This window comes from Sciurus vulgaris (genome assembly GCF_902686455.1).
Source record: "Sciurus vulgaris genome assembly, chromosome: 5".
NCBI classification, from domain to species: domain Eukaryota; kingdom Metazoa; phylum Chordata; class Mammalia; order Rodentia; family Sciuridae; genus Sciurus; species Sciurus vulgaris.
In genome coordinates this window covers 155,617,607-155,645,586 of record NC_136465.1, presented here as the reverse complement: position 1 = coordinate 155,645,586, position 27,980 = coordinate 155,617,607, and the positions used below count along the sequence as shown (strand labels likewise).

The 27,980-nt window shown below is 35.6% G+C and overlaps 1 protein-coding gene across 1 annotated transcript in view; it reads right to left on the bottom strand.

Moving 5' to 3' along the window:
- The window catches only part of VEZT (vezatin, adherens junctions transmembrane protein), a 79,138-nt gene that overhangs the window by 36,124 nt on the left and 15,034 nt on the right, over positions 1-27,980 (bottom strand). Inside the window, 4 exon segments of the mRNA XM_079141335.1 lie at positions 1,914-2,189; positions 4,009-4,184; positions 8,830-8,919; positions 12,921-13,055. Of these exon segments, the coding sequence (XP_078997461.1) occupies positions 1,914-2,189; positions 4,009-4,184; positions 8,830-8,919; positions 12,921-13,055 (677 nt within the window).

The following is a 27,980-nucleotide window of genomic DNA, read 5'->3' as shown; positions in this document are numbered from 1 at the left end:
GTTTTATGACTGCAAGTATGCAGAATTAAATATTACAGTTGTTAGATAATAGCTTTTCTTACCTAACCAGTAATCTCTTCTAATAGCAAAACAAATACCAACATCTGTAAATTTTCTACACCATAACCATAAATCTATATTTAAAAAGAAAAAAAAAAAAAAAAACCCTAACTCAGAACTTCAATGATGTTAAAACAAATTAAAATATATGGACAATGACTGACAGGCTTATTCTTAAGGGAATGCAGGCAAAGAAGGGTTAAATTGTTTTTAGAGAGAACGAATTGAGACAGAAAACAAAATAGCACACATGATTTCAATATATGGAAACTACTGTTTGTGTTTTACTCAGTTTAACAAAGTAAAAATATTTCTAAAAAAATATGATGCACAATTTATTATTTCTCATTTTTTTAGTCCACTGTCCAGTTAAATGGAGATAAATGAAACACAATTTCTTCTAATATTTCTTCTCCTGTCTGCCATCTGAACAGGTATAAAAGCATCATCTAGAGGTAAATTGTGTCTAACTGGCCCACATTACCTTTTCATGCCAATTCCATATATATAGGTAAAAGTCTGAAAATGACAAAGGCACAGAATCCTCTACACATGCCTAAACATTAGTTGGGCACAAAGCCATTCAGATTAATCAGTCAGGCCTCTATATAAAATGCTGTGTAAGTCAAGAATGAAAAGGAGGTATTACTTATTTTAACTGTGATTTTTAACTTAAAATTTGACGAACAATGTAAAATTGTTATCTTCTACCAGTAAGAAGTGGACTTAACCAAGTGGAAGGAAAATATCAACAGACACTGAGCACTTTTATTTTGAGTTGAGCAGAAGAGAAGGTATAAACCCCTTATGTCTTGGGATAATCTGAACACTCAAGACTGTTGTGAAGCATACAACAGAGTAAAGAACATTATAACTACTGCGATTCCTCTACTTCTTTTCCAGAGACATCTTTTCTGTCAAGATTGTTTAAGTACTATTCTAGAACAGAATGAAAAATGCAAGATACCAGAGGTTTTTTCACTTCTGATTTTCATGATTTCCCAGATACAACTAAAAGTAATGATTATTCTTCATCATATATTTTCTCCCACCGATAGACTGCAATTGTTAAATAAGTTATATAAATTATTAAATATACTGTAGTCTAACCACCATTTGTAAGCATTGAGTAGGCAACGACTTACTGGAAATAAGTTCTAGAAGTCAGATGGAATGTTTCTGGATATGTGCTGTAACATGATACAACTTGCCTTTAGTTGTATGCAAAAGTGATTAGCATATTATATGGGACATAGTTGGTGCTCATTTAACTTTTCTTTTAATAAAAAGATAAGTAGCAAGTATGGCCTGTAGCTTAAACACTTATTGCTGAACTGGTGAATATTTAGTTGCCCCTAGGAATGTGAAACATCACTATTTCTGTGATATTCTGAAAGTATTTGTGCTGTAATACCTGCAAATGTTTACCTAAAGAGTATGATTACTAACACAGGTTGAGACTTCAAAATGAATTCATGTCAGATACATCTCTATCAGTTAAACTGGAGAAAGATGGCATTTGAAAAGGAATAAAAGGAACAGACATTTATGGAGTACCTAGGTTCGGTGTCAGGCACTCTTTCCATATTATCTCATATAATCACATGGGAATAGAGAAAATAACCATGATCCTTAAAATACTTTGGTTTCTCAAAGGAGGGAAGCAGAATCACATTACATGTTAAATCTAGCATATAATGTCTTTATCCTTTCATTTAGCAGTTAATAGACTTTAAGAAGAGCTAAAGGGTAACATGCTCTTTTCTGGCAAATTCAAGAGGAAAATGCAGATAGTTAATAAACTATGTAGTGGAAAAGAATAATTTTTAAAATGAAATGAAAAATGAACTCACAGTGTAAATCCTCTGGAAATGACTTCGGTTTCTTGGATGAGACGTAAAGCTTTTCTCACAAGATTAGTAAATGCTCGGCTATTTGCTGCCATATCTTCCAGACGGACACTGTATTTTTTAAGGGTCATATGTAGTTTGGCTGTCCTCCATAATCTCAATGCTCGTATGATCAAATAAACAAATAGAACCACTCCCCATACCATCCAAGAAGATACAATCCACCAAGTGGGAAGCATAATAAGCAAACTAATGAAGGCAAATAGCATTGAGACATCCCTAGGAACAGAGAAACCAAGACAAGAAGAAGAAAGTCAACTGGTAAAAACAACAGTAAATTTAGGTGTATTAAAATTGATAAAATGCTGGCTTCTTTGTGAAACATGACTTTGAAAGTATGACATTTAATAAGGTACTATGAAATAGTTATAATTTTTTTTTCTTTTTTTGAACCAGGGGTGCTCTACCACTGAGCTACATCCTTAGTTCTTTTTATTTTGAGGCACGGTCTGCCTAAATTTTTCAGGCTGGCCTTAATCTTGTGATCACTCTGCCTCAGTCTCCTGAATAGCTGGGATTATAGGTATGTGGCACCTTGTCCAGAAAATTCTTCTATTTTTGAAGGAAAATATGCTTACTTCCTCATGATGATATTTGGTTGGCTGCAGATTTGGAAAGTATCATACTTCACTATCTGTTACAATATGAAGCATCTGTCAGTGCGACAGGAAAGACATTTAGAACACTGAGGCCAATAAATGGAGCTGCCTAATATAATTCAAATAGTGTGAACAGTGACTTAGTGCATTCCTTGATTCATTCCTCCCTTCTCTGTCAAATTTAAAAAATGTTAATAGGAGGACATCAGCAACTTTTCGTATATAATCTCTTTTTACTATTCATTCTTCTTGTTTTAAAAAAATGACTTTTGCATTAGATCTAAGTATTTCAAGAGATTGAAAAGTTTCAGGATAATACTTGTCTGTTTGTTTTTGAGACAGGGTCTTGCTTCATTATCCAGGCTGGCCCTAACTCCTCGGCTCCAGTGATCCCCCTGTCTCAGCCTCCTCAGTAAGTTTTGGAATAGTTTAAATCATTAAATTATGTTCCTTATGATCTCTTCTCAGTCATAGTAGCAATAGTTGACTGTTATCTCCAAGTCTTATACTAACCTTAGTGTCTCTATAATGTGGTTATTATACTACACTGGTTATAAACAACCATTAAAAACTAGCTAGGTTTGCAAGCACACATGTGCATAGATGTCTGGGTAAGAGAGATTCCTTTTTTTTTTTGTTAAAGATTTTTTTTGTAGATGAACACAATACCTGTATACTATTTATTTATGTTTTTACATGGCACTGAGGATCGAACCCAGAGCCTCACACATGCCAGGCAAGCGCTCTACCACTGAGCCACAACCCCAGCCCGAGATTCCTTTTGCCACATTTATACTTTTCTTTTTTTTTTCTTTCTTTCTTTCTTTCTTTCTTTCTTTCTTTCTTTCTTTCTTTCTTTCTTTCTTTCTTTCTTTCTTTCTTTCTTTCTTTCTTTCTTTCTTTCTCTTTTCTCTCTCTCTCTCTCTCTCTCTCTCTCTCTCTCTCTCTCTCTCTCTCTTTCTTTTTTCTTTTTTGGTACAGGGGATTGAACTCAGGGGTGCTTAACCACTGAGTCACATCCCCAGACCTTTTTGTATTTTATTTAGAGACAGGGTCTCACCGAGTTGCTTCAGGCCTTGCTAAGTTGTTGAGGCTGGCTTTGAACTCCTGATCCTCCTGTCTCAGCCTGTCGAGCCACTAGAATACAGGCGTGCCCCATCATGCCCAGCTCACATTTAGACTTCTGTTGAGCTGCTAAGCACACAACTAATTTTACTGAGTTGGAAATACATAATGATCAAATTAGAATTTTTCCAGCTTCACTTTAAATAGTATTTACTTCAGAGACATTTTTTAATCTCTAGCATATCATTACGTTCATTGTAATGCTAAATATATGGGATGTTTATAATGCCTTTACAATGGAAAGCATGATGACATTTCCTCTGTGAATACTCTATATGTAAGCAGTCAAAGAATAGATGGTTCCTGGACAGTACCAAATATTAGGAGTTGCCAGGGAGCAGAGTGTTGGAAGGTGTCCATTTTCCTGTTGTTGAGGTTGCCCTGCAGACAGGATACTGGGATCAAGTAGCTCAATTAGTTCTACATCCTCTTGTAACAGGACTTCCTGTTGTAGGATGGTATGCAGTGAGTCGAGTCGGAATCCAGTATCCTTGCCATTAAAATGCCAGAAGAAAATAATTAATACATACATAATATTGTATTAAATGCTAAGCTTATAATATATAATAAACTTTATGATGAGTTTATTTTCAGTATAGACTCCAAAAAGAAACAACAGTCCAATCTATCTTTAGTATGATAGATGGAGTTTTATTTTCACTATATATGTGAAACAATAAAAATTGAGATGGACATTAGTAAGATACTAGATATGAAATACAAATTTTAAATAATGAAATAAAAAGTAATTACAGATTAATAACCCTGTCTACTCGAGCCTACTTAAATTGTTGGGATGCAACATAAAGAATAGAATATGAAAGATGCTGACCCTGAATATTATAATGATATAGCCATTATCTAAGAATTATATCAACAGGATCAAGGCCTTCTAAAAATGGACATTGAGATATTTAAAAATATATCATTAGGTATGTAATACAAAACATTAACATGTCCATAGTACTTTATAGTTTACAAAATGCCTTCACATATACCAGCTCATTTATTCCTCCCTCTCTTCCTTGTATCCGGACGTCAAGGAATATCTTCTTTAAGCAAGGCACTATGCTTGACACCAAAAACACAAAAAGTGGACAAGACATATAAGTCTCTATTTTTTATTTTTATTTTTTGCAGTATTATAGGACTGAACCTAGAGCTTTGTGATACTAGGCAAGCACTCTACCAATTAGCTCACGCTTAGCCCACCAGTCTCTACTCTTATAAGGAGTTCATAATTTAATGGACAGAACTGAAAATTAAACAGTTATGATATAATGTGTAAAAAAGTGCAATGAGATATAAGTAGGACACTAAGAAAATGATCCAGAAGAACCAAATTTAAAGTCAGCCAAAGTTAAAGAAGTAAAACTTGAGCTAGTCTTAAAGGATAAGCAAGAACTGACCAGATTGAAGAGTTGGAAGAGTGGGATAGACAGGATAGAAGCCTTTCTAATTTGGGAGAGTGGAAGTCATCTGATGTGCACAGAATGCACATCGCACATGGTAGAGAGGTGAGAGAGGAGGTAGCAGTGTTAGGGCAGACAGGTTAATTTTCACAGTAACCTTGTGATGTACATAATCATCCTCTTCTCCATTTTATACAGGAGAAAACAAAAGCCAAAAGAGATAAAGTTACTTCCCAGAATTCTGATTTCAAATACTAAGCCTAATAGTAGCTTTTATTTTAAAGATTAATTTTAAGTGATACATAAGAACATAAAAATTATACATATTAATGGAGTACTATGTAATGTTTTAATACATGGATACATGGCATAATGTTTAAATCAGGTTAAACATATCTATCTCCTCATTTATTTCTTTATGGTGAAAACTTTCAAAATTCTTTCTTCTAGTTTTTTGAAATGTACAGTACATTATTGATATCTGTAGTAACCATATTGTGCAATAGCACATGAGAAATTATTACCCCTATGTAACTTAGTAACCACTGACCAACCTTTCCCCATCCCCTGTACTCTCTGTAGTCTTTGGTAGTTAATTCTGCTTACCCACGCAAAGTTAGCCTCAGTCTCACTGGAAAATTTTAAGTTTTGTATTAAATTTAGAAACAGTGATTTTGTTATATTATCAAAAGAAAAATAATTTTTAAAGAATAAGGCCTTTTGCAATAAATAAAAGTAAAATCAGATAGGCCTTAGGTTTGAAGGCAGTCATTTGCTTTTCTTTTGATTAAATACCATTCCCTAGCATCAGACCCAGCTACAAAACTAGAATTCTGCCTTCTCAAATCAATATGCTTTACAAGAAATGGTAATAGCTTTGAGAATATCTAATTAAAGAGTATAACACACCAACAACCTAAAATAATAATGAACTTGAAAGGAACCAAGACACTTCAAATAACTAAGGCAATGTTATCTTAGGGATTAGATTGTTTCTAAAGAGGAAAAACTTGAACTATATTCTGATAATAATAGCTATTTAAATTGAATCTGATAAATTATAAAATTATACATTACTATTTATAAAAATAAGAATTAATTGCAGAAAATATGGAAACTATGCTGCACTACAGTAATCAAACTACTAGGAAAATAGTCACATGCCATATTAAGAAACATCTCATAACAGCCTTATTTTAACTGAGAAGTCCAAGTTCAAATCAAACAAAAGAAGAAACTTAGAAGGTACACATTCTGACTGTCTTACATATCATAGGTGGGAGCCCTGTGCTGTTGGAAGGTACACTATGTAAAATGGCTCATTCTCAACAACTTTGAGTGTCAAAACTTTGTACCTAGGCTTATATCTTGGGCCCACAACTTAAGCAAGTTATACCAGTTTTCTCATCTGCAAAATGGGGATGATAACAGTATCACTTTATAGGGCTGTGCAGATATCTATACAGTGATATCTGTACTAAGAACAGCTCCTGGCACACAGTAAGTTCTATCTAAGTGTTGGCTGTTAGTGTTGTTACCACATATGAAATAATTCAAAGACAAGAAAAGCATGCATTGAACATAGTACAGTATAAAAACTTACTGAACATAAATATAGATAATTATTACTAGGTTGATGAATAAAAAAGAGATCCAATGGAATGAAGTTTTTGGAAAAAACTTGAGGAGAGGCTACAACTGTTTACTAAACAGACTCCAAGAGATCAAGAGAAAAATGGAAAGAGTTCCACCACAGTACAGCACACACACAGACACGAAGTATGAAATAAAGGAAAAGGAAGGCTGGATTTGTTGATGAAAATATTGGTGGATGAAGTTGGAAAGGTTGGTGAGGGCTAAATTATGCAGACTCTTTAGTGCTGAAGTGAGGAATTTGGATTGATTTTATGGATAATGGAAATATTTTTAGGATCTACATAGGAAAATGGCATGAGAAAGTAACTTAGGAAGATTATTTCTGCCTGGATGAAATGAAAAGGATTCGAGAAGTTACAGTTAAAGAATAAAGAGATTTCTACTTTTTTTCTGTAGAGATGGAGAAGGGAACTAACTCATATGTCAATACATCAATGATCTTACATATTTTCAATATCATAATGCTATTTCATAAAGCTGATAGGAGGATCAAACAAGATACTTGTATGAAAGCACTTCATAGGTCAAAAAGTGCTTAAAAAACTAACACTACCATCATAATTGCTATAAAGGAATCTCTTTTTTTTCCTCAATCTTTAGGCACTATGAAAATAAACTGACATATTAAAATATTGGAGCAATCGCCAATATTTTTATAAAAGGAAAGAGGGTCTGCTTCAATGTGTGTATAACTAATAAAATTTTAAATACATCATAACCAAGGGGGTAAAGTCAAGCAATCACACGGCAGATACTAAGTGGGCAATTCCTTTTTCCACTCCTCGTCAACTACTTCTTTGGTTACGTATTCCCATAATTCTCTATAATGCAGGCACAAAAGGGATACAAACAGAGGCTGCCACTTTATAGTGAAACATGACATGAAACATGTGGCCACTGACAATGAACCAAGAACAAAAGACCAGGCCAATGCAAACAATGATTAAACCACAGAAAAACGTATGTGGATTCATATACCTTACCACAGTCCTAGTATCACTGAAGAATGAGATGGCTGCACCTGGGTAAAGATGATATTCTATGTAGATGTTAAGACACTTCATTGACCTTCTCAATATACCTTCTACAAAGATGAAACCCTGAACAGAGAACCTGATAATTTGGATTGCTAAAAACATAATTTTAGTCAAAAAGTAATAATACTCAAGCTAGTTTCAGTGGAAAGAGCATGGGTTTTGGAACCAAGAGACTTGGGTTCAGATTCTGGCTCTATCACTTTCTGTAGCTGAACATGCTTGGGTAATTCACTTAATGGTATTAAACTAAACTGGATAGTCTGAACCTTGGTTTTTCACTGGCAAAATATACTAAACTTTATAGTGTGGATTGGAGTAGCAAATCAAAATGTGAAAGCACTTTGTAAACAGTCTCTTTATAAACGTTAATTTATAAGAATGACAATTCTTAAAGTCACAGGCCAGCAGAGGATCCTGAAACCTGCTTACTCATAACTTGATCACTCCTTCTAGGAGCCATGAGAACATTATAACTTTTATATATAAAAGTTTTAGCTATACTTCCTGAATTTTATATGGTTAGGTTGTAAGAAGGTTGAAGTATGTCCCCTTTGAAGTCAAGGGTCAAGCAATAGATATATTAATTACAGCCTAGTCTAGGGGAAAAATTTTTTTAAAAAAGAAAGAAAGCTTCACAGGAATCACAAAGACTCTCAGTGTTGACTATTTCAAATGTCTAGGAAATTACGTGATTCATCATTCCCGCCAAGACTAAACTGATCACACAAATAGATGGATTCCCATCCCTCCTGAGGAATGACTGTCAATGGAGGAAGATACTAGCACTAATTTATAAGTCTAACAAATAAAGTTTCAGTAACTGTCATTCTAAGTTGTTATTAGCCTCTTATAAAAGCTATGAACAATACCAAAAGCCGAAATTAAAAGATCCCAGTTATTGCAGAATTTCTAATTAAAAAAAAAAAATCACTGCCAAAATCAGTAGCAAAACAAATTCAGATTGATAATTTTTCTCACTAATAAACTGGAGCCCTGAAAAATGACAAAAAGAAGTAAAGTGAATACTCACCAACTTGTGAAGTAAGTCATCTTTCTTATTGCACTGAGAAAAAAAAATCCAACTTTTGATGGTTTCAGCCACTTTTAACAGGATGCCTTGCTGAAGGAGATGAATGATATTATATAGGACTGTTAATTAAACACAACCAAAAAAATAAAAAAGACTCCAAATAACTTATGTCTAGTTAATCAGAATTTTTATCAGAAAAAGGGAGGCAAAACAGGAGTTTATACTAAGTGATTACTATACATCTTGTCAATGTTGCAGCCTCCTCATTAGTTCCAAATTTTTGTCGTATAATAGAATGACCTAGAGATTTTAGTTAGAAATATATTTCTGAGCCTCCAAACTAAAAAGAGTTTGATTCAATAGGTTTGGAATGAGGCCTAGAAATCTATTCCTCAAAAAGCAGCCAAAAGTCATTCTAATGCAATCCATTTGTCTTGGGAACACCATATACTATGTCAATGTGACGATGGTATTTATTTCAGAATGAAAACCCTAGGGCATGCCAAGTTCTCAAATACTAAGACCATTTCATTTCATAATATTAAGGCAGAAAGATGTTTTAATCATTTTAGAAAAACTGTCACATACTGAAATAAAAGATTTATTACTGAATCAACCAAAAATTCAATTTGCCTTAATAGGTTGTTCTCTGAGCATGCCAGTATATGGAAGTTATATTCATTAAGTGATGGAGTTTATATTAAGTGATTACTATACCCAGATGCTGCAAAGGGTCATAGGAAAAATAAATAAATATGCATAACTGCTGTTTTCAAGAACTTAGTCTAGAAAAGACAGTAGAAATAATGACATACCAATGCAAAGTCAAGAAAAGTATGGGAGAAGAGGAGGTCAAAAGAGCAGTTAACACTGGAGCTGAGCCCTATCAGAGGAGCAGGAATTTAACAAAGGAGGGAAGACATTCTGGGGAAGGAAAGAGGAGGAGTAGAGGAGAGGGGCTAAGGAGGTGCAGACCCTGGGAATGGTGGCCGAGCCCAGACAGTTGTTATCAAGGGAAGAAGGGGTTAGTCAGGAAGTTAAAAGGTATATGGATTCCATAAATTACAATTTTTATGTGTCAATTAAAGAAAAAAAAAGGTAGGGCAGAGTGGGTGTAGTTAAGTGGTAGAGTGTATGCTTAGGAAAAGGGAGGCCCCGACTTAATCCCCAGTCTGGGAACAGAGGGTAGTATACTGAGAGGTACACTACAATCTTAGATACCATAGTAATCTGGACATTATCTGGTAGGTTATGAGGAGCCACAAAGATTTTTAATGCAAGAAAAAAAACCAATAAATCAGCATTTTACAAAAATAATTGTAAAGGCTACACTGGCAGGTAATGTCTGTAGAATGACTAGGAAGATATTTAATAGTTCATATAAATAATGATAAAGGCCTCTGCAAGGTAATGTATGCAAACATAGTAATGCATAAGGGTCAGACTTCAGATACATAGAAGCTGACCTGATATATCACTTAGTTACCAAAGCAACACAGGAGTGATAGGAAATGGTAAGATAACTGACAGAGGGCAGTAATTTGGGAATATAGAAAGAATGTCTTTTGTTTGTTTGTTTGTTTGTTTTGGGGGTGACTGAGAAAAGAAGTCCTGTTTGGACAGGCTAAATCTGAGCTTACTCGAGCACACACAGGTGAAAATGTCTAATAAGCATCTGGAAATCAGCAAAGCCTGGAGAATGTACATAAGCAACCAATGAAGGCAAGAAAGTAGATGAGATCACCCAGAGAAGAAAGATGAAGGAGAGAAGAGGCCTGAAGCTAAAATCTTATGACAGAGCTGGGAACAGTGCACATCTGCAATCAGGAGGCAGAGGCAGGAGGATTGCAAGTTGGCGGAATTGCAAGTTGGAGGCCAGTCTGGGCAACTTAGTAAGTCCTACCTCAAAATAAAAAGTAAAAAGGGATGGGGATGTAGCTTAGTGGTAGAAAATCCCTGGTTTAATCCCAGTACTATAAAGTAACAAAAACAAACAAAAAACCTTATGAAAGGACACTTAAGAACAACCACAAGAAAGGAAACGGGAAAAAAATTGAATATCATGATACAAATACTAGAACAGACTATACAATAAATACTTAACATTAATAAAAAAATTTAAAAAGAGAAGGCAATTAATAATGCTAATGACTGCTTCATCAAGAATACATATTTTATTTTTTTTTAAAAAACTGCTTTGCAAAGAAAATAATTGATAGCTTACTCCCTGAACAGAATTTTGGGGACAATTCTAAAAATATATTCCCTGAGAATGAATAATTCAATAAATGCTTCTAAATTTTAGCTGTCCCAGATATAGGGGGTAAAATTAATTTTAGGAAAATAAAGCTCATACAGTAAAGAAGTTGCAGAGATGTACAACAGGAAGACTAAATGAAATTATTCTAGACATGTGGTGAGCTTTTAAAACATCCTCTGGCTGTGTTTTTTGTCCCTCCTCAATTACTGAGAGGATTCAATTATAAGCTCTTAATCTGATTTGTTTATAAATGAAAACATTCCTATAAATAAAAATCTTTATCGTAAGTGACAAGCATTAAACATCTGAGTTTATGCCCCAAACCACTTCCAAAACTAGAAGTCAGTGCCCATCTCCTACCCAAAGATTATCCCTTAGCCAGTCTTAGCTGCTGCTAAGTAATCTCTAATACAAGTACTAGTCTATAAATAGCTTATAAAATATTAGGTTTTGCTTTCAAACCCCTTCCCAAGAATACACATTCTTAAAAGAAAAGGGGAAGAAGGGGTAAATTCTGATCCATGTGAGCACTAACTCCCCTAACTCCCATTTCTAGGTGTTAGTTAAAAACATTTCTTTAGTGTTTACTTCGTTATTGCAAAGGAGTGAGCTTGGTTACCTCACATTTTATTTTTACTAACAAGATCAGGAGAAAAGATATTCCTGTCAATTTATGCTCTCTCTCCTTATCAATGGAGTAAATGACTAATTGGAAACTTTAATGCCTCTTCACAATAGTAACTGAGTCTTGTAATAAAACATGGATTAAACTAGAAGGATTAGGAATGAGGTAATCTGGTTAATTTTTTTCTTTTAGAATCCTTTGAATAAAACTGAAATGTACTAGAATATTTTAATATTTCAGGAAATATGACTAATAAAACAAGTGAATCTGGTAGATTCATTTTATAAGACATAATTAATGGAGATTTTTCTAATATCTCACTCAGCTTCACAATGCTGTACATCAACTATATGAGATATTTACTATATAGATGTATATAACCCTGTAAATATAAAGGGCATCAGAAATTGGGGTAAAAACACCCATTCTATTATATAGCCTTGAAACTGTGTTACAAAAACTCTTATAATTTGTGCTCTTTTAAAAAAAAGATTTAAAGAGGAAATTCCACTTAATAAAGGATTCCTATTAGTTGGGTTCTAACTAAAGTTTTAGTATATTTTTCAGGATCCTTTTGGATAACTTAAATATTTAAAAATAACATTTTAATTCAACCATGTTCATTTTCTCAGTTTATATAAGTTATCCACAAAACAGTCTGAAGCAGTAATAAGGATTCCTGTTTACCTAAACGATTTTCTAGTACTGATAAAATGAAAAAGAAGCATCTCACCAATGTGAGGAAGGATGCGGAGGTACTTGGGAGGTGGTTTTGCTTTTGTTTTTGCTTTTGGGCAGTAAAAGTGTTTAAACAGTAAAATAAGGAACAAAAGCCATAAAAAATGAACATATTTGGCTGGCGATGTTGCTCAGTGACAAGAGTCCTTGCCTAGTGGGTAGAAAGAAGGTCCTGGGAGTTAGGTCCCTAGCAAAACACACACACACACACACACACACACACACACACACACACACACATGAATAAGCATGTTCTTGAAGGGTGTGGTGGTGCATATATATATTCCCAGGAACTGAGGAGGCTGAGGCAGGAGGATTGCAGGTTTGAGGCCAGCCTCAGCAACTTAGCAAGGATCTGTCTCAAAATAAAAAAATTAAAAGGGCTGGGGATGTGGCTCGCTGGTAAAGCAACCCTGGGTTCAATCTACATACCAAAAAAAAAAAAAAAGAATGAGCACACTCTCTTACTTTTGGTAGGACTTTCATAGGAGGCTTTTGTTGTCCCTCTGTTGTAGCACATTTTTCGGTTTTTGGTGACAAAGAAGAACATATTTCAAAGTCTGTGTGTCCCAAATCCTGTAAGTACTGGTAAAGTGGAGAATTCTGTAAGAGACATATAAAATAAATTTCAAGATCCTTATTTTTTTCAAAAGTTTAAGAGGCCAAATTCAATATCAAATTTCACCATCATGACTAGTATGTCCAGTCTTTAAGACTTCTGTGAGAATTGAAAGCTGCAATCAATGTGATTTAATACCAATAAATCAACAAGCATTCAACAGAGAGACCCAAAAAAGGAAAAACTCTAAGTAAAACAGACAGAATATTTTGGGCAAGTACCAGCAAGCAAAACTGAATTTAGGAATATAAATAGATTGGTTAGGCGATATCTTTGTCTCAAATTTTTGTGTTCTTAAAGTGAACTGTTTCAAAATAGTCAATGATGGTTATAGTTACGAAGAGGACCTACAGTGAAAAACAGTTATTACTTTAAGCCAAAAGAACTAAATAATGATTGTACTGTATTAATTATAATTTTATCATAATATCATATTCATGACTTTGTTAAACACAAACAAGTATAGATTAATTACCATATGCTTGGCACTGCAAATGAAACTCTTCAAAACAGTTACATTAGATAAACTATAAATCACATATGAGAAATGGCAAATCAGAGAGTATGGCTAATAAAAGCATTAGAACCCAAACTATAGGTTTGAATCCCAAGTTTGCCTCTTACTAGCTAAGTAACCTATGGCAATTTACAATCCTTCTGTATTTTAGTTATGCCATCTAAAACCAGGAAGAGTTAACCTTAATTCAAAGGGTTCTTATATAAACTAAATTAATATAAAGCAGTTAGGACAGTCCCTGGCACATAGTGAATGCTCGATTTATACTCTAACTTTTTATAAATTATGTGGAAAAAACACAGATATAGTAACAGACTTTTAAAAAATATGACTAATTGCATCAAACAGAAACATTGTTTTTCTTATTGGACGAAACTTCTATTAGAAAACTCTTCTAGATAAGTATACAAATTAATTTTAACTTCCAACTTTCTTTAAGTTGGTGATAAATCTAAAAATAAATCTTGGTTAGGCATACTGGCCCACGCTTGTACTCCCAGCAACTTGGGCTGAAGCAGGAGGATCCCAAGTTTGAGGCCAGCCTCAGCAACTTAGCAAGGCCCTAAGCAACTTGGCAAGATCTTCTCAAAAGAAAAAATAAAAAGGAGCGGGGATGTAGCTCAGTGGTAAAATGCCCCTGGGTTCAAACCCTGGCATCAATGCATCCATGCATCCATCCATCAATCAATCAATCTTGGACTGAGGGTGTAGCTCAGTGATAGAGCATTGGCCTAGCATGCACGAGGCCCTGAGTTTGATGTCCAACACCACACACACAAAAAGTCTTGATTCCGTTCAACAAAATATCTCCATCTTCAACAAATCTATATGCTAGGTATTAAGAAATAAAATAATAAAAACAGTAATGCAGCTGCCCAGCTAAATAAAGCAAGAGAGAGCTATTCTCCAAAGCAGAGTTTATTCAGGAAGAGTAAGGGATTACAACCTGAGAGGCACTTGCACCATGGCAGACTATAGGGGCCTCAAGAGATGGAGCAAAGCATTTATTAAGGGCAAAAATGAAAAGTCCATTTAAGGTATTTAGAAACAGACTGGTTTACAGAGACTTATTGCAGGAGGTAGCATTTGTTCTTTGGTGGTGCAGGCTGTTGCTAGCAGAGGGTCTTTATAGAAGTGGCTTACTTGGAAAATTCTGGTTTGGTAAATTCTTGTTCTTTTTTGGCAGTTCCTATTTCAGGCATACCTGAGTGAGGGTTCTCCCTTTTTTGTCTCTGGACTCCATTTTGTTAGGATTTTAAATAAGTGAGTCCACCTTGGTGCTAACAACTTTCACACAGTGAACAAATCTTTAAGTATTTACTTGCATCATCTCAGTTATGCTTCACAGCAAATTTGAATGGGTTTTATAATCATCATCATTAAAATTATTATTGCTATTCCCATTTTATACATGTAGAAACAGATTCTGGATGAAAGCAGAAGAGTTGGGATTGGCTAATAAATCTGTCTCCAAAGTCAACACTCTGAAATATTATTCTAAGCTAAAAGAATTCATTTGTCTAGTGAGGAAGATACCAAAGAAGCTTACTTATAGTTTAGTACAGAGAAACCAAGCAAATTAACAGTAACAGGAACATAATGGATGCTGTGGAAACAGAGGAGCCACAGCTAAATTAGGCTTTCAGGGACTATATTGTTGAATTCAGAATAAGGGACAGTGGGAATCAGCTGGGCAGCAATTTGAGAGAATAGAAATATGAGTCAAATGCCTTTCTTAAAATTATGAGGAGAAATATACTTCTTATCCCTCTACTAGATTTAAAATCTCTGGTGGCATAAACAGTTAATCTTTGTATTCCATACAATGTATATTCGAATATTGCCTTGAAATTCAATTTGTGTTTTCAAGTTGAACTGTGAACCCCACCCTGCTCTGCCTCTCAGAGTGGCAAGAGAATAAGAACACTGGCCCATTTGTCTGGACTGAAAAGTTTACATACTTAAAAAAAAAAAATCAAACACTTGTTTTTAAGGCAGTAGAACTCTTTCTTCACATGAACTCCCATGGGGAAGAACAATAAATAAGACTGATCAAAGCAGAGTTAAGTCAGGGGCAGCAAACATTTGCTATAAAAGGCCAGAGAGTAAATCTGTTAGGCTTTGAAGGCCATATGGTTTTCTGTCCTAACAATCAAGCTTGCTGCTGAAGTGTGAAAGCAGAGACAATACATAAACCCATGAGTACAGTTACATCTCAATAAAACTTTATTTACACACAATGAAATCTGAACTTTACATAATTTTCATGTGTCAGAGAATATCATTATTTTTATATTTTCTCCAACAATTTAAAAATGCAAAGGTGACCAGGGAGGGTGGGCCTATGGCTATAATTTCAGATCATCAGGAGACTGAGGCAGAAGGATTGCAAGTTTGAGGTCAGCCTGGGCAAGTTAGTCTCAAAGTAAAATTTTAAAAATGGGGATACAGTGCAGTGGTAAAGCACTTGTCTAGCATGCAAGAGGCCTGGGTTGGATTTCCAGCACTGCGATTAAAAAAAAAAAAAAAAAAAAAAAAGGGAAACCACTGTTCACCAATCATTTAAAAAATGGGGGGCTGGGGAGATAGCTCAGTCGGTAGAGTGGTTGCCTTGCAAGCACAAGACCCTGGGTTTGATCCCCAGCACCGCAAAAAAAAAAAAAAAAAGAAAAAAGAAAAAATGGGGTGGGAGAATCTGGCCCAATAGCCCTACTTACTGATTCCTATTCTAATTAAAGACTCAGTGGAAATTAGGAGGCACACTCCTAACTGATGTTCTGAGAAGAGGTTTGGAGGGTGGTTGTGGAAGCAAATTTTTTTTTTATTCAGATTACAAGGCCCCATTTACTGCACATATAGCAGATGCTCCCTCAGCACTGATCCCTATATCCCTTCCTTTTCTAATTGTCATTACTCGAAAAAGAACAAAATGGAATGTCTGTAGCACAGATTTTTAACAAAATGATATATAGAAAATAAACAATGAATATTTTGCTTTCCAGATAAATTCTTCATACATGTTAAACACATACTTACTTAACTATAATCTTTGCTTAACTATATACTTTGCTTAACTATAATCTAGAACACTTGCCTAATTCACAAAATAGCAGCATTAATAGACACCTTCTAGACCATAGATTATGTCCAACAGTGTCATGTGATACACTTTTCTCCCTGTTTTAGTCAGTTTTTTGCTGCTGTGACTAAAGGACCCGACCAGAACCATTGTAGAGGAAGAAAAGTTTATTTGAGGGCTCACAGTTTCAGAGGTCTTAGTCCATAGAAGGCTGGCTCCATTCCTTGGGGCTCAAGGGGAGGCAGAACATCATGGCAGAAGAGTGTGGCAGAGGGAAGCAGCTCACATGCCGATCAGGAAACAGAGACTACATTGCCAGATACAAATATATACCCCAAAGCCATGCCCCAATGCCCTACCTCCTCCAGCCACAACCCACCAGCCTTCAGTTATCACTCAATTAATATCATTAGGTGATTAATTCACTGATTGGTTTAAGGCTTTCATAACCCAATCATTTCTTCTCTGAACCTTCTTGTATTATCTCACACATGAGCTTTTGGGGGACACTTTATATCCAAACCACAACACTCCCAGTAGCTTATTCTGCCTTTTCTCTAAACAAAAATGAACTTTCCAGCTGGCTTCACAAGTTTCTTGTGAAAGGTGTGACATATCCATTTATGCTAAGTAATTGCTTAAGATGCCATAATAGCCTTGGTTTCTTCCCTACTTTTTGTGACAATTTTATTACCTTCATTCTAGAAAGTACTGGTTTACAGTTCTGGAAAAATCTGGCTTGCCAAGACAATCACTGTGCTTTGGTTCATGGCTTTATGCAATTAAGTATTTGATGAAGTCTCATAGAAGTCTTTGGATTGGGAATGAATGTACTGGAGGTCCAATAAAATGTAATTTCTAGACATCTACCATTATATTTCATATTTACAATTTTGTTTGTTTTTGTGGTACTGGGGATTGAACACAGGGGCTCTCTATCTACATCCCCAGCACTTTTTGAGACAGGGTCTCACTAAGTTGCTGATGCCGACCTTGGACTTGTGTTTCTCCTGCCTCAGGCTCTTGAGCTGGGATTACAGGCGACTGCCACTCTTCCTGGCCATATTCAATATTCTATTTTTGACTGTTAGTGCAAATTGGATCACTTTCTAACACAAACCTAGATACTCTATGAATGCAAAAGTGCCTTTTCTATGTTTATGACAAGATGAACTGACCAAGACAGACCTTGAAGCACATGAGCAATTTTTATGAATACAGAGGAAATTTCTGGCGAAATTAATGCTTTAAAAATATTTGGGGATAAAATTATCACTTTTTTCCCTCAAACTGCCAAATAACTAAATAGACTATTTGACGGATCTTGGGAAACCACATCCTGACCAATGATTCTCAAACTTTTTGAGACTTCTTACGGTCTTAAAAATTGAGGGTTCAAGTCATTACAATGTCAATGTAAACAACATATTTTGAATGCAAAATTTATTGAGAAGAATAAAAAACTTATTTATAAGAATGAATTGTTTCACATTTTTGCAAATCTCCTCGCTATCTGGTTTAATAGAAGATAGCTAGAATCTTATATCTAATTGTTAAGGTTTGGATCTTAAAAGTCTCCCAAAAGTTAATATGCTAAAGGCTTGGTTACCACCTGTGGTACTATTTGGAAGTGATGGAATAGTTAGGAGGTGGGACCTACTGAAAGGAACTTTAGTCTTTGTGGGTGTGTCCCACAAAGAAGGGGATATGGGTCCTTGTCCGCTTTCTCCCTCTGCTGTGTGGCTGCTATGAGGTGAGCGACTTTGCTGTACCATACACCCGTACCATGATGTTCTGTCTCACCACAGACCAATGCAGTGCAGCCAAATGACCATGAACTGAAAGCTCTGAAACCATGAGACATTTCAAAATAAACTTTTCCTCCTATAAGTTGTTTATCTCAGGTATTTTATCATAGCAACAGAAAAGTGACTAACATACTATTCCTGCATTCAGTGTGATACAACTTATTGTTTTATGTTTTGGAATTTATTGGGTGAAGTACACAAAGACAACCAAGCTTTAAACAGATATTAGCTGGAAAGGATGAAGTATTTTTATAGTCTCTCTCTCACTCTCTGTTTTGGTACTGGAGATTGAACAGAGAGATGCTTTACCACTGAGCTACATTCATAGCCCTTTTTATTTTAAGACATGGTCTTGCTGAGTTTCTGAAGTAAGTCCTAGTAAGACGTTTAGACTGGCCTTGAACTTTGTAATCCTCCGACCTCAGGTTCCCAAGTCACTGGGATTACAGGTGTGTGCCACTGCATCCAGCTGTCTTTTTGATAATTATAGTATCAACAAAGAATGGCTATGCCAAAACTCGAAACATCATTGTTTCAAAAAGATTTTCTTTTTCTCTTTGTCTCTCGCTTTTTCTTTCAATGATTGAGCCCAACTATAAGCACATACTCTATCACTGAGTTATATCACCCCCAGTCCTTAAAAAGGTTAATTTTAATGTAGAATATGAAATTTTACTGATGTATCTTTGTACTATGTGCATGTATGATAGGATCAGAGTGAATAATGTCTTAATATTAAAACTTGATCACTATTTCTGGGCTTGCTGGTACATGCCTGTAATTCCAGTTACTTGGGAGGCTGAGGCATGAGGATCAAAAGTTAGAGGCCAGTATGAAAAACTTAGTGAGATCCCCTCAACACAAAATAAAATAGGGCTGTGGATATAGCTCAATGGCAAGGCACTTCCCGGGGTTCAATCCCTAATACCACCAAACAAACAAACAAAACCAAGACAAAATCAAAAAGTTTGATCACTCAATATAAAATAATTTATTTTTATTTTGATTGCCTTTTTTTTTATAGCAAAGTGAGATTCCTTATTGCAACCATCCTAACTACTTTGAGTTTGGGGGCCACTAGTTTTAAAAATTAACAAATATACAGAAATATCTGTTATTCTCATAGTGTTATTAGAGGTTAATGGTGACTTTAGAAAGGGACTTTTTTGGGAGGGGGTAAGGCAGAGTAGCTGGGGCTAGGCAGTTTTTTCTATTATAAGTTTTTCCTTGGTTCAAGCAAAACAGAACCACAGCTGTTTTAGTTAAGTTGTTTTTTGAAGAGAAATCATCAGCACTAGACTCAAACTGTAATTGTGAAGTATCCGAGAAATGTTCCTGCCGCCAAGAGAAATATGAGAAAGCTCAGTCATGGCCTGTGGGAGCTCCTCCTCAGGAAATCCTTGTGGTTCACTATTCCTGTAAATTCTAGCTGACAGAAAACACACATCATAGCACAAGAAAGAATTTTGCTAAATGAAAAATATTCAAGAGTCTTTGGTTGTACTGATTGTTCTGGTGGCTGAAACATATTTTTGCAAGAAAAATAAACAAAAATAGGCAAGAAACCCCCGGATTTTTGTTGAACAAGTACTCCAAGAAAATGACTCATCCAAGTCTTATATTAATGGTACTTCGTACTGGCCCTGCATAGAGCCCCACCTAAAGATATCAGATCCCACAATAATGGATATATAAAGTCTGAGTTACTCGGTTAACACAGTGTCTGTTTTCTGTATGATCCACAGTACATTCTGTAGCAGTATATTATTATTGTTGGTTTGCATTTTAACGTAAAGATTAGTCCAGAAATGGAAGTGAAGGATGAAATGCTTTTACTATTAGCTTAATTAACTCTTCTAAAATGATTTAAACACAATAGAACAAGTTGTAAGCTTTTAGATCTGAGCTCAGAGAGGAATAGGCCCCAAATGACAGAATTAGCCAATCATTCAATAGCAACAACGACAAAAAGACCCAACATTTAGATACAAGGGATAAAATGAAATAAAACAGGAGAGGTCCTTGCTAAAAAGTTTCATCCTCTGGTACTTCTGATAAGACCATGGTTTATAAGGCTTTCAAAATTAGCTAGAAAAATACTGAGAGATCTGGTACATTCCAAGTAGGCTGTGCTTCAGAGAAATCATCTCTTGGTTTCAGATTCTTGCAAATAAGATGTATGGGGTTCTTAAACTTGTTCAGGAGGTAAAATAAAATTCCTGATCCTTTTCAAGAAATAAGATAAAGAAGTGCTATGTTAATGAAAAGAGATACTAACTAAGAAGGTATTTTTTTTTTTTTTTTTATAGAGCAATGTCCTACCATCCTCTGGGCCCTCTTCTGAAGGAGTAAAATCAAGTCTCAAAAATGACTTTTTAACTGTGTCTCTAATATCATAGGACTACCTCTGTGAATGTAAAATATTTTGTACTTTTAGGGTACATAGCAGTTAATCATTATGATGTTCTTGACTGTTCTCTTTCCATATGGTGATTGAGAAGCTAAAGAGAGAATGGGGCCAGGTTTTAAAAAAAGTGGAATGTTAACATATAGAATTTTGTGCTGAGTCAAATGCTATCTTATCTCACACAATCAGTCAAATTCTACAGATCTAATTACCCAGTTTCTTCAACAAATAAATGACATACTAAAGGGGAGGGGGCAGGGAAAACTGACCCAACAGACATACCACCAAAACGTAATGTATACACCTGGTTTGCACAACTCTTAGAAGACATGTTTCAGATACTTAAAGAAATCCATTACAAACTAGGTATTATATGGGAAAGGAATTATTATTAATTTTGTTAAATGGGATAATTGTATTGGGATTATCTCATTTGAACAAAAGAGTATCTGTTAGTGATGCATACGGATGTATTTACAGGTGAAATTAGGTAATATCTGGAATTCACCTTAAAATACTCCAAGAGAAAAGGTGGGGTAGAGAGGAACAGTTACAATGGTTTGGTAAAATATTAAAGCTGCGGAAGTTGATGTTGGATGATGGGTACATGGAGTTTTCATTGTATTCTTCTCTGTTTAAATATATAATTTTAAAGTTCATAATGAATGTCTTTTAAAAATCATATGGCAGGTTTTCCCAGATTTAGACATAAAAGGTTAAAGAAACTATTATGTAAGAAAAATGTAAAATTGACAAAATTCAACTATCTTAATCTGGGAAAAAGGTCAATTTACTAGATTTTAAAACACAGTCTTAACAAATTTCCTTTTAATAGTAGTGGTACTTTTAATGTCAACTCAAAGGGAATATGGCACAAAGGAATACAAAAATAATAAAGCAATGTCTTTAAATGAATTTGTGAGTTAATCACACACAGGCGTCAACTAGTGTAACATGCACACATGATATTTTATGCTTTCATTTAAAATATTCTGATAATGCAGGGCAAGTATGTAGAGTAGCAGACTTCTATGACAATGCCCAGGCTCTCCCACTCCCACAAAGGACAACAAAAGTCAAAGGTATCCTCTAGTAACATGATTTCAAGCTACCAATGTTGGTGGAGGTACGAATAAATGTCTCGTTACCTGTCGATTTCAATCATTCACTTTTTTTTCCACAAACTAATACAAAGATTATGGAATATGAAATTCTCAGTTATGTGATTCTTTCAGAGCCATGTTTTAAAAACACCATTAAGCAAGGAAGTAAAGAAGAGGAGGAGGAAGAAGAAGAGCTGGAGGGGGGATTGGAGGAGGAAGTAGAGGAGGAGGAGAAAAAAAAACTACGATCTTCCTATAAAGTAGTGGTTCTCAGTCAAAGTAGATAATTGCTGCAACCCCACCCCACCCCAGACATCTGGTAATGTCTGAGACATCTTTCCATTGTTAAAACTGGGATTTGGGGTGGAGAGTACTACCAGCATCTAGTGGGTGGAGGTCAGGATACTGTTCAACATCGTACATAGTATAGGGACAGCTCCCATGAAGAGTTATTTGGCTCAAAATGTCAATAGTGTGGAGGCTGAAAAAACTGTTTTAGTAGAGTCTAAGGAATCACAGATTTAAAAACCACAAAAAGTAGGTGGCCTAGTCCTGCTTTTGCTATTTACTTCTTATTTTAGGAGAATAATGGATTCAAAAAGAGCAAAACTCAAAACAAAAAGTGTAATGTAAAGCTGCTCCCCCTGACCTTTTTGGTGCAGCCATTTTGCCCGCCTCCCAACCACTTGTCAATCTGTGAACATCCTAGCTAGCTATTGGTTCATCAGTCAGCTTGCAAGTGTCCTTCTCCGATATTGGTCCCCTGTTAGCCCATCGGAATTCAATTGCTTTAGCTACCCCAGCCAACTTTTCTCATCCTTCTGTCTCTCCTCCTCACTTTCTCTATCCTCCTGGCTTTCACACACTCTCTAGCATGCACCCTTTCTCATTCTCTTCTTTTCCTCTCATTTTCTCTCTTACCCTGCAGGGAGACACTCTGTTTGCTTAATAAACTCCCTTATGTGATTTCCCGTGTCTGGCGTGGTTTCCATGGGATTCCTTACAGAAAGTCAATTATTTTCCATGATTTGCAACCCAAAAACTCAACAGAATTTCTAAGAATGAAACAAGTTACTTGCAAATCAACTGCACGAGAGGTGCTGGGGGTGTAGCTCAATGGTAGAGTACTTGCCTAACGTGTGAGGCCCCAAGGTTTGATCCCCAGCACAGAAAAAACCAAAAACAAACAAACACAAAACCCAAAAACCTGCATCAGAGTTTACACTGAGATTTTAATAATGATGGATACATGGAGTTTTCATTGAATTCTTCTCTGTTTAAATATATAATTTTAAAGTCCATAATGAATGTCTTTTAAAAATCATGTCAGGGCTGGGGATATAGCTCAGTTGGTAGACTGCTTGCTTTGCATGCACAAGGCCCTGGGTTCAATCTCCAGCACCAAAAAAAACAAAACAAAACAAAACAAAAAAAACTCATGTCAGGTAACTATACAAAACCAAATAACTAACTACCCTAAGATTCCATCTCGCCCCAATTAGAATGGCGATTATCAAGAATACAAGCAACAATAGTTGTTGGCGAGGATGTGGGGAAAGAGCTACACTCATACATTGCTGGTGAGGTTGCAAATTAGTGCAGCCACTCTGGAAAGCAGTGTGGAGATTCCTTGGAAAGCTTGGAATGGAACCACCATTTGATCCAGCTATCCCACTCCTCGGCCTATACCCAAAGGACTTAAAATCAGCATACTACAGAGATACAGCCACATCAATGTTCATAGCTGCTCAATTCACAATAGCCAAATTGTGGAACCAACCTAGATGTCCTTCAATTGATGAATGGATAAAGAAACTGCGGTATATATATACAATGGAATATTACTCAGCCATAAAGAATAATAAAATTATGGCATTTGCAGGCATATGGGTGAAATTAGAGAATATCATGCTAAGTGAGTTAAGCCAATCTTAAAAAACCAAAGGACAAATGATCTCGCTGATAAGCAGATGATGATACATAATGGGGGGTGGAGGGGGGCAAGAATGGAGGAAGGAGGGACTGTATAGAGGGAAAAGAGGGGTGGGAGGGGTGGGGGGGAAGGAAAAAATAACAGAATGAATCAAACACCATTACTCTATGTAAATGTATGATTACACAAATGGTATGCCTTTACTTCATGTACAAACAGAAACAACATATATCCCATTTGTTTACAATAAAAATAAATTAAAAAAAAAAACAAATAACTGCACTACTTGGTTATACTTAAATAATTTCTGTGGTAATCAATATGAACCTTTAAATAGGTTCAGAAATATTATAACAGTATTAAAAATATCTGAAGAAAAAGTTTTCTATAGAATCTTATGTTCACTTTAATAAGGACTTAAATTTTAAATCCTATAAGAATTCTAGTTGAGCTAGACTACTTGAAGATTATTTCTACATGAACTTCATGTTCATTTAACTGAATTTCAGTTTTCCAATATAATAATTTTCATATTTAAAAAAATTCTGTTGGGGTGTCAACATAAAAAAAGAAATGTATATCTAACAGGGTCACAGATATTAATTAGGAAGGTCAGGCATTTAAATAAACCTAGCCTCTTCCATAAGCAGCTCCATGCTGAGTGGTTTTCTTTGGCTACTGACACTAGTACAGTCAGCCCTCCAGTCCTTGGGTTTCACATCTGTGAATTCAACCAACCATGGACAGAAAATATTAGAAAAAAACTGCACCTGTACTGAACATGTACTGACTTTTCCCCCTTTTCATTACTCCCTAAACAATACTGTATAACAACTACTAACATGGCATTCATATTGTATCAGGTATTATAAGTAATCTAGAGATGGTTTAAAGAACATAAGAGGATGTCTGGGGTTACTATGCCAAGATCTATAAGAGACATGGCATTTACTGATTTGGACATCCTGGGGGGCCGGGGCAGGAACCAATCCCTGTGATTGATTATGCTGTGGGCCTACAATCCAGCCCTTCTAGTGGACAAACAGCCAGTGCTGGCTGTATCTTCCAACTAAGACAACATCACTGTGTTACGATGCTTTTTTCTGTTTTTCTTCTCCATCACTTCCTCTGTCCTGGCCTGAACCCTCGGTGTTCTTTTCGCACTGACCCTGGCGCACGTTTTAGGCTCTCAGTCCCTTCTCCAGAAGAGCTGATCTCAGAGCCATTTTTAAAAAGCACCCAGCAGTCTGCAACACCCACGGGTCATATTTTCTGATTTCTCACAAAACTGTTTGTCTTATAGATACCAATGACTGAGAGCTAAGAGCATTACAGGGACCAAGCATCTGATTAGAAGACAGGCAGTGGCTATTTATTCATTTGTCACTAACCAAATATTTATTGAGCACCCACTGTGTATAAGGCTCTAGGGTGGCTTTGTTTTTTGACTTTAACTTCTTGCTAGGGACATATAAGAAAATGTTAACTTATTTTACCTATAAAAGGAAACTAAACTCAACTGCTCAACCTCATTTTTTTTTTATTGCTTTGCTATTTTTAAATTTAAAAATTTAAACAATACAAAAATGATAAAAAATGGCATAAAATGAGAATTAAGCTTGTTTATCCAACCCTTAACCCCTGGTCTCTCTCAAGATAATAAGCATTCTTTATATTGTGAATCCTTTCTTCAAATTTAGTGTCCATTTATGTATATAAGAATAGTCTTCAACATTTTTTCTTTTTGCAATACTGGGATTGAAACCAGGGCACTCTACCACTGAGCTGTATCCCCAGCCCTTCTGTTTTATACAGGACCTCACTAAGTTGCTGAGGCTGGCCTCAAACGTGCATCCTCCTGCCTCAGGTTCCCTAGCACCTGGGAATACAGGCATGTGCCACTGAACCTGGTACCTTCAACATTTCTACATAAGTGGAAATATATTTTATACTCTTCTCTGTACCTGGTTTTCTTCACTTAATACATCTTAAAGATCTTTCCATATTAGGCCTTATATTCTACCTTATTCCTCTGTAGTGTCCGTATAGCATTTCAATTCTATGAATATGTCACTTATCTTGTCTCCTATTGTTGGATAAACTGGACCAGGAGGTATATGGGAACTGAAAAAAAATTAATAAATGTTTAGGTATTAAAATAAAAATGATTTGGTTACTGACTGAAAGCAGATGGCAATGGAGGGAACAAGATGACTCCTACATTTCCAGTTTGAACAATCAGGAGGTGCTATTTACTGAAACATAAAACAGCAGCAAAGCAACAAGTCGGAGGAGGAAAACAAGTTAGAAATACCTACTAGATAGTCAAAGATGAATGCCATCAACCTAAAATATCTGGAGATCAGTAGAGTGGCCTACTGAATGTAGAGATTCAAGTTTTTAGCACATAAATACGGTGAGAAGCCCACATGGCAAACACGTAGATGAACTAGATGACATATGCAAGGTGCACTAGAGATGGCTGAGAAGACACGAATAGAGAAGAATAGAGTCAAAGCTGGAAAATAATAACAGCAACACTAAAAATAGTTCACATTTGTTGAGTTGCTTATATGCTAGGCACCGGATGTTTCAGAACACTGAATTCTAAAACCAGCCTTGTGAAGAGGTGTTATTATTACTCCCATTTTACAGACGAGAAAACCTAATCATAGGGAGGTTATGACTTACATGGTTACTGAACAAAACCTGGCTGGTTGGATTCTGAAGTACACACTCTTAACCTTAACATAAAACTGTCTCTTTAAGGAAAAAGGGAAATTTAGAAGAAACAGTCAACTTTTGTGTCTGAAGTTAGTCACATATGTTACCTGTTACATTTTTTAAGGTCCAAAATGCTAATCATTGCAAGATAAGTTTTTAATTAAATCATGTTTTTGTCTTTCTTCAAGATGTCCTCATCTCAAATTATTCCCTTTTGCCAGTGGCTTTAAGTTTCTTACAAACTATAGCTATTAAGTTTCCTATGAACTATAACTTTGCTGGGCACAGTGGTGCACTCCTATAATCCCAGGGACTTGTGACTGGAAGATCACAACTTTGATGCCCGCCTCAGCAAATTAGTGAGACCCTGTCTCAAAGAATAAAAACAACTGGGGATGTGTCTCAGTGGTAAAGCACCCTGGGGTTCAATCCCCTGTACGAAAGAAAGAAAGAAAAGAAAAGAAAAGAAAAGAAAAGAAAGAAAGAAAGAAAGAAAGAAAGAAAGAAAGAAAGAAAGAAAGAAAGAAAGAAAGGAAATTAATTAATTTAGCTTCTAAGGTAAATAGAGACATAGCAGGCACTAGTATGAAGATCATGCAAACTAAACAAAGTAAACACAGTTGGTCCCACCTATCTGAGGATTCTGCATGTGAAGATTCAATCAATGATGGATTTAAAAAAATTGAAAAAAAATCATGTACAGACTTTTAATTCTCGTCATCATTCACTAAATGACACAGATGTATACCTACTGTTTATACAGCATTTACATTGTTAGGTAGTATAAGTAACACAGAATACTATGCCATTCTATAGAAGATACTTGGGCACCCTTGAATTTTGTTATCCACAGGAAATCGTAGAACCAACCCCCTGCAGGATAATGGAAGATGCATCTATTTCCGTGCTGTTTCCACAGGCTACAGGGACCATAAGTGGTACCTGGAAATGGCCCTGATCGTCTCCCATTGCAGCAGCTTTTACCTCAGGTGTTGTGATGTCAGTGGAGGCTCCTAATTTTGTGTGACCCTGCCCAGATGTACTTTTTCCTCACATAATCAGTTTAGGTTCTCCGTTTGGGTGATTTTCTCCACACCGATTTCCCCTCAAATAACAGCAGTATCAAATATTTATTGATTACCCAGACGGGACTAGGCAATAATCTAAGTATTTTTTATGTACTAACTTATCTCATCTATGCAATAATAACCTTATGAGGCACAACTAATTTTAGATATGAGGAAACTGAGGCACAGAGAAATCAATTAACTTACTTAGGGTCACAAGGTTAGCGAATGATAGAACAAGGATTTGAACTTCAGCGGCCTGATAGAGCCA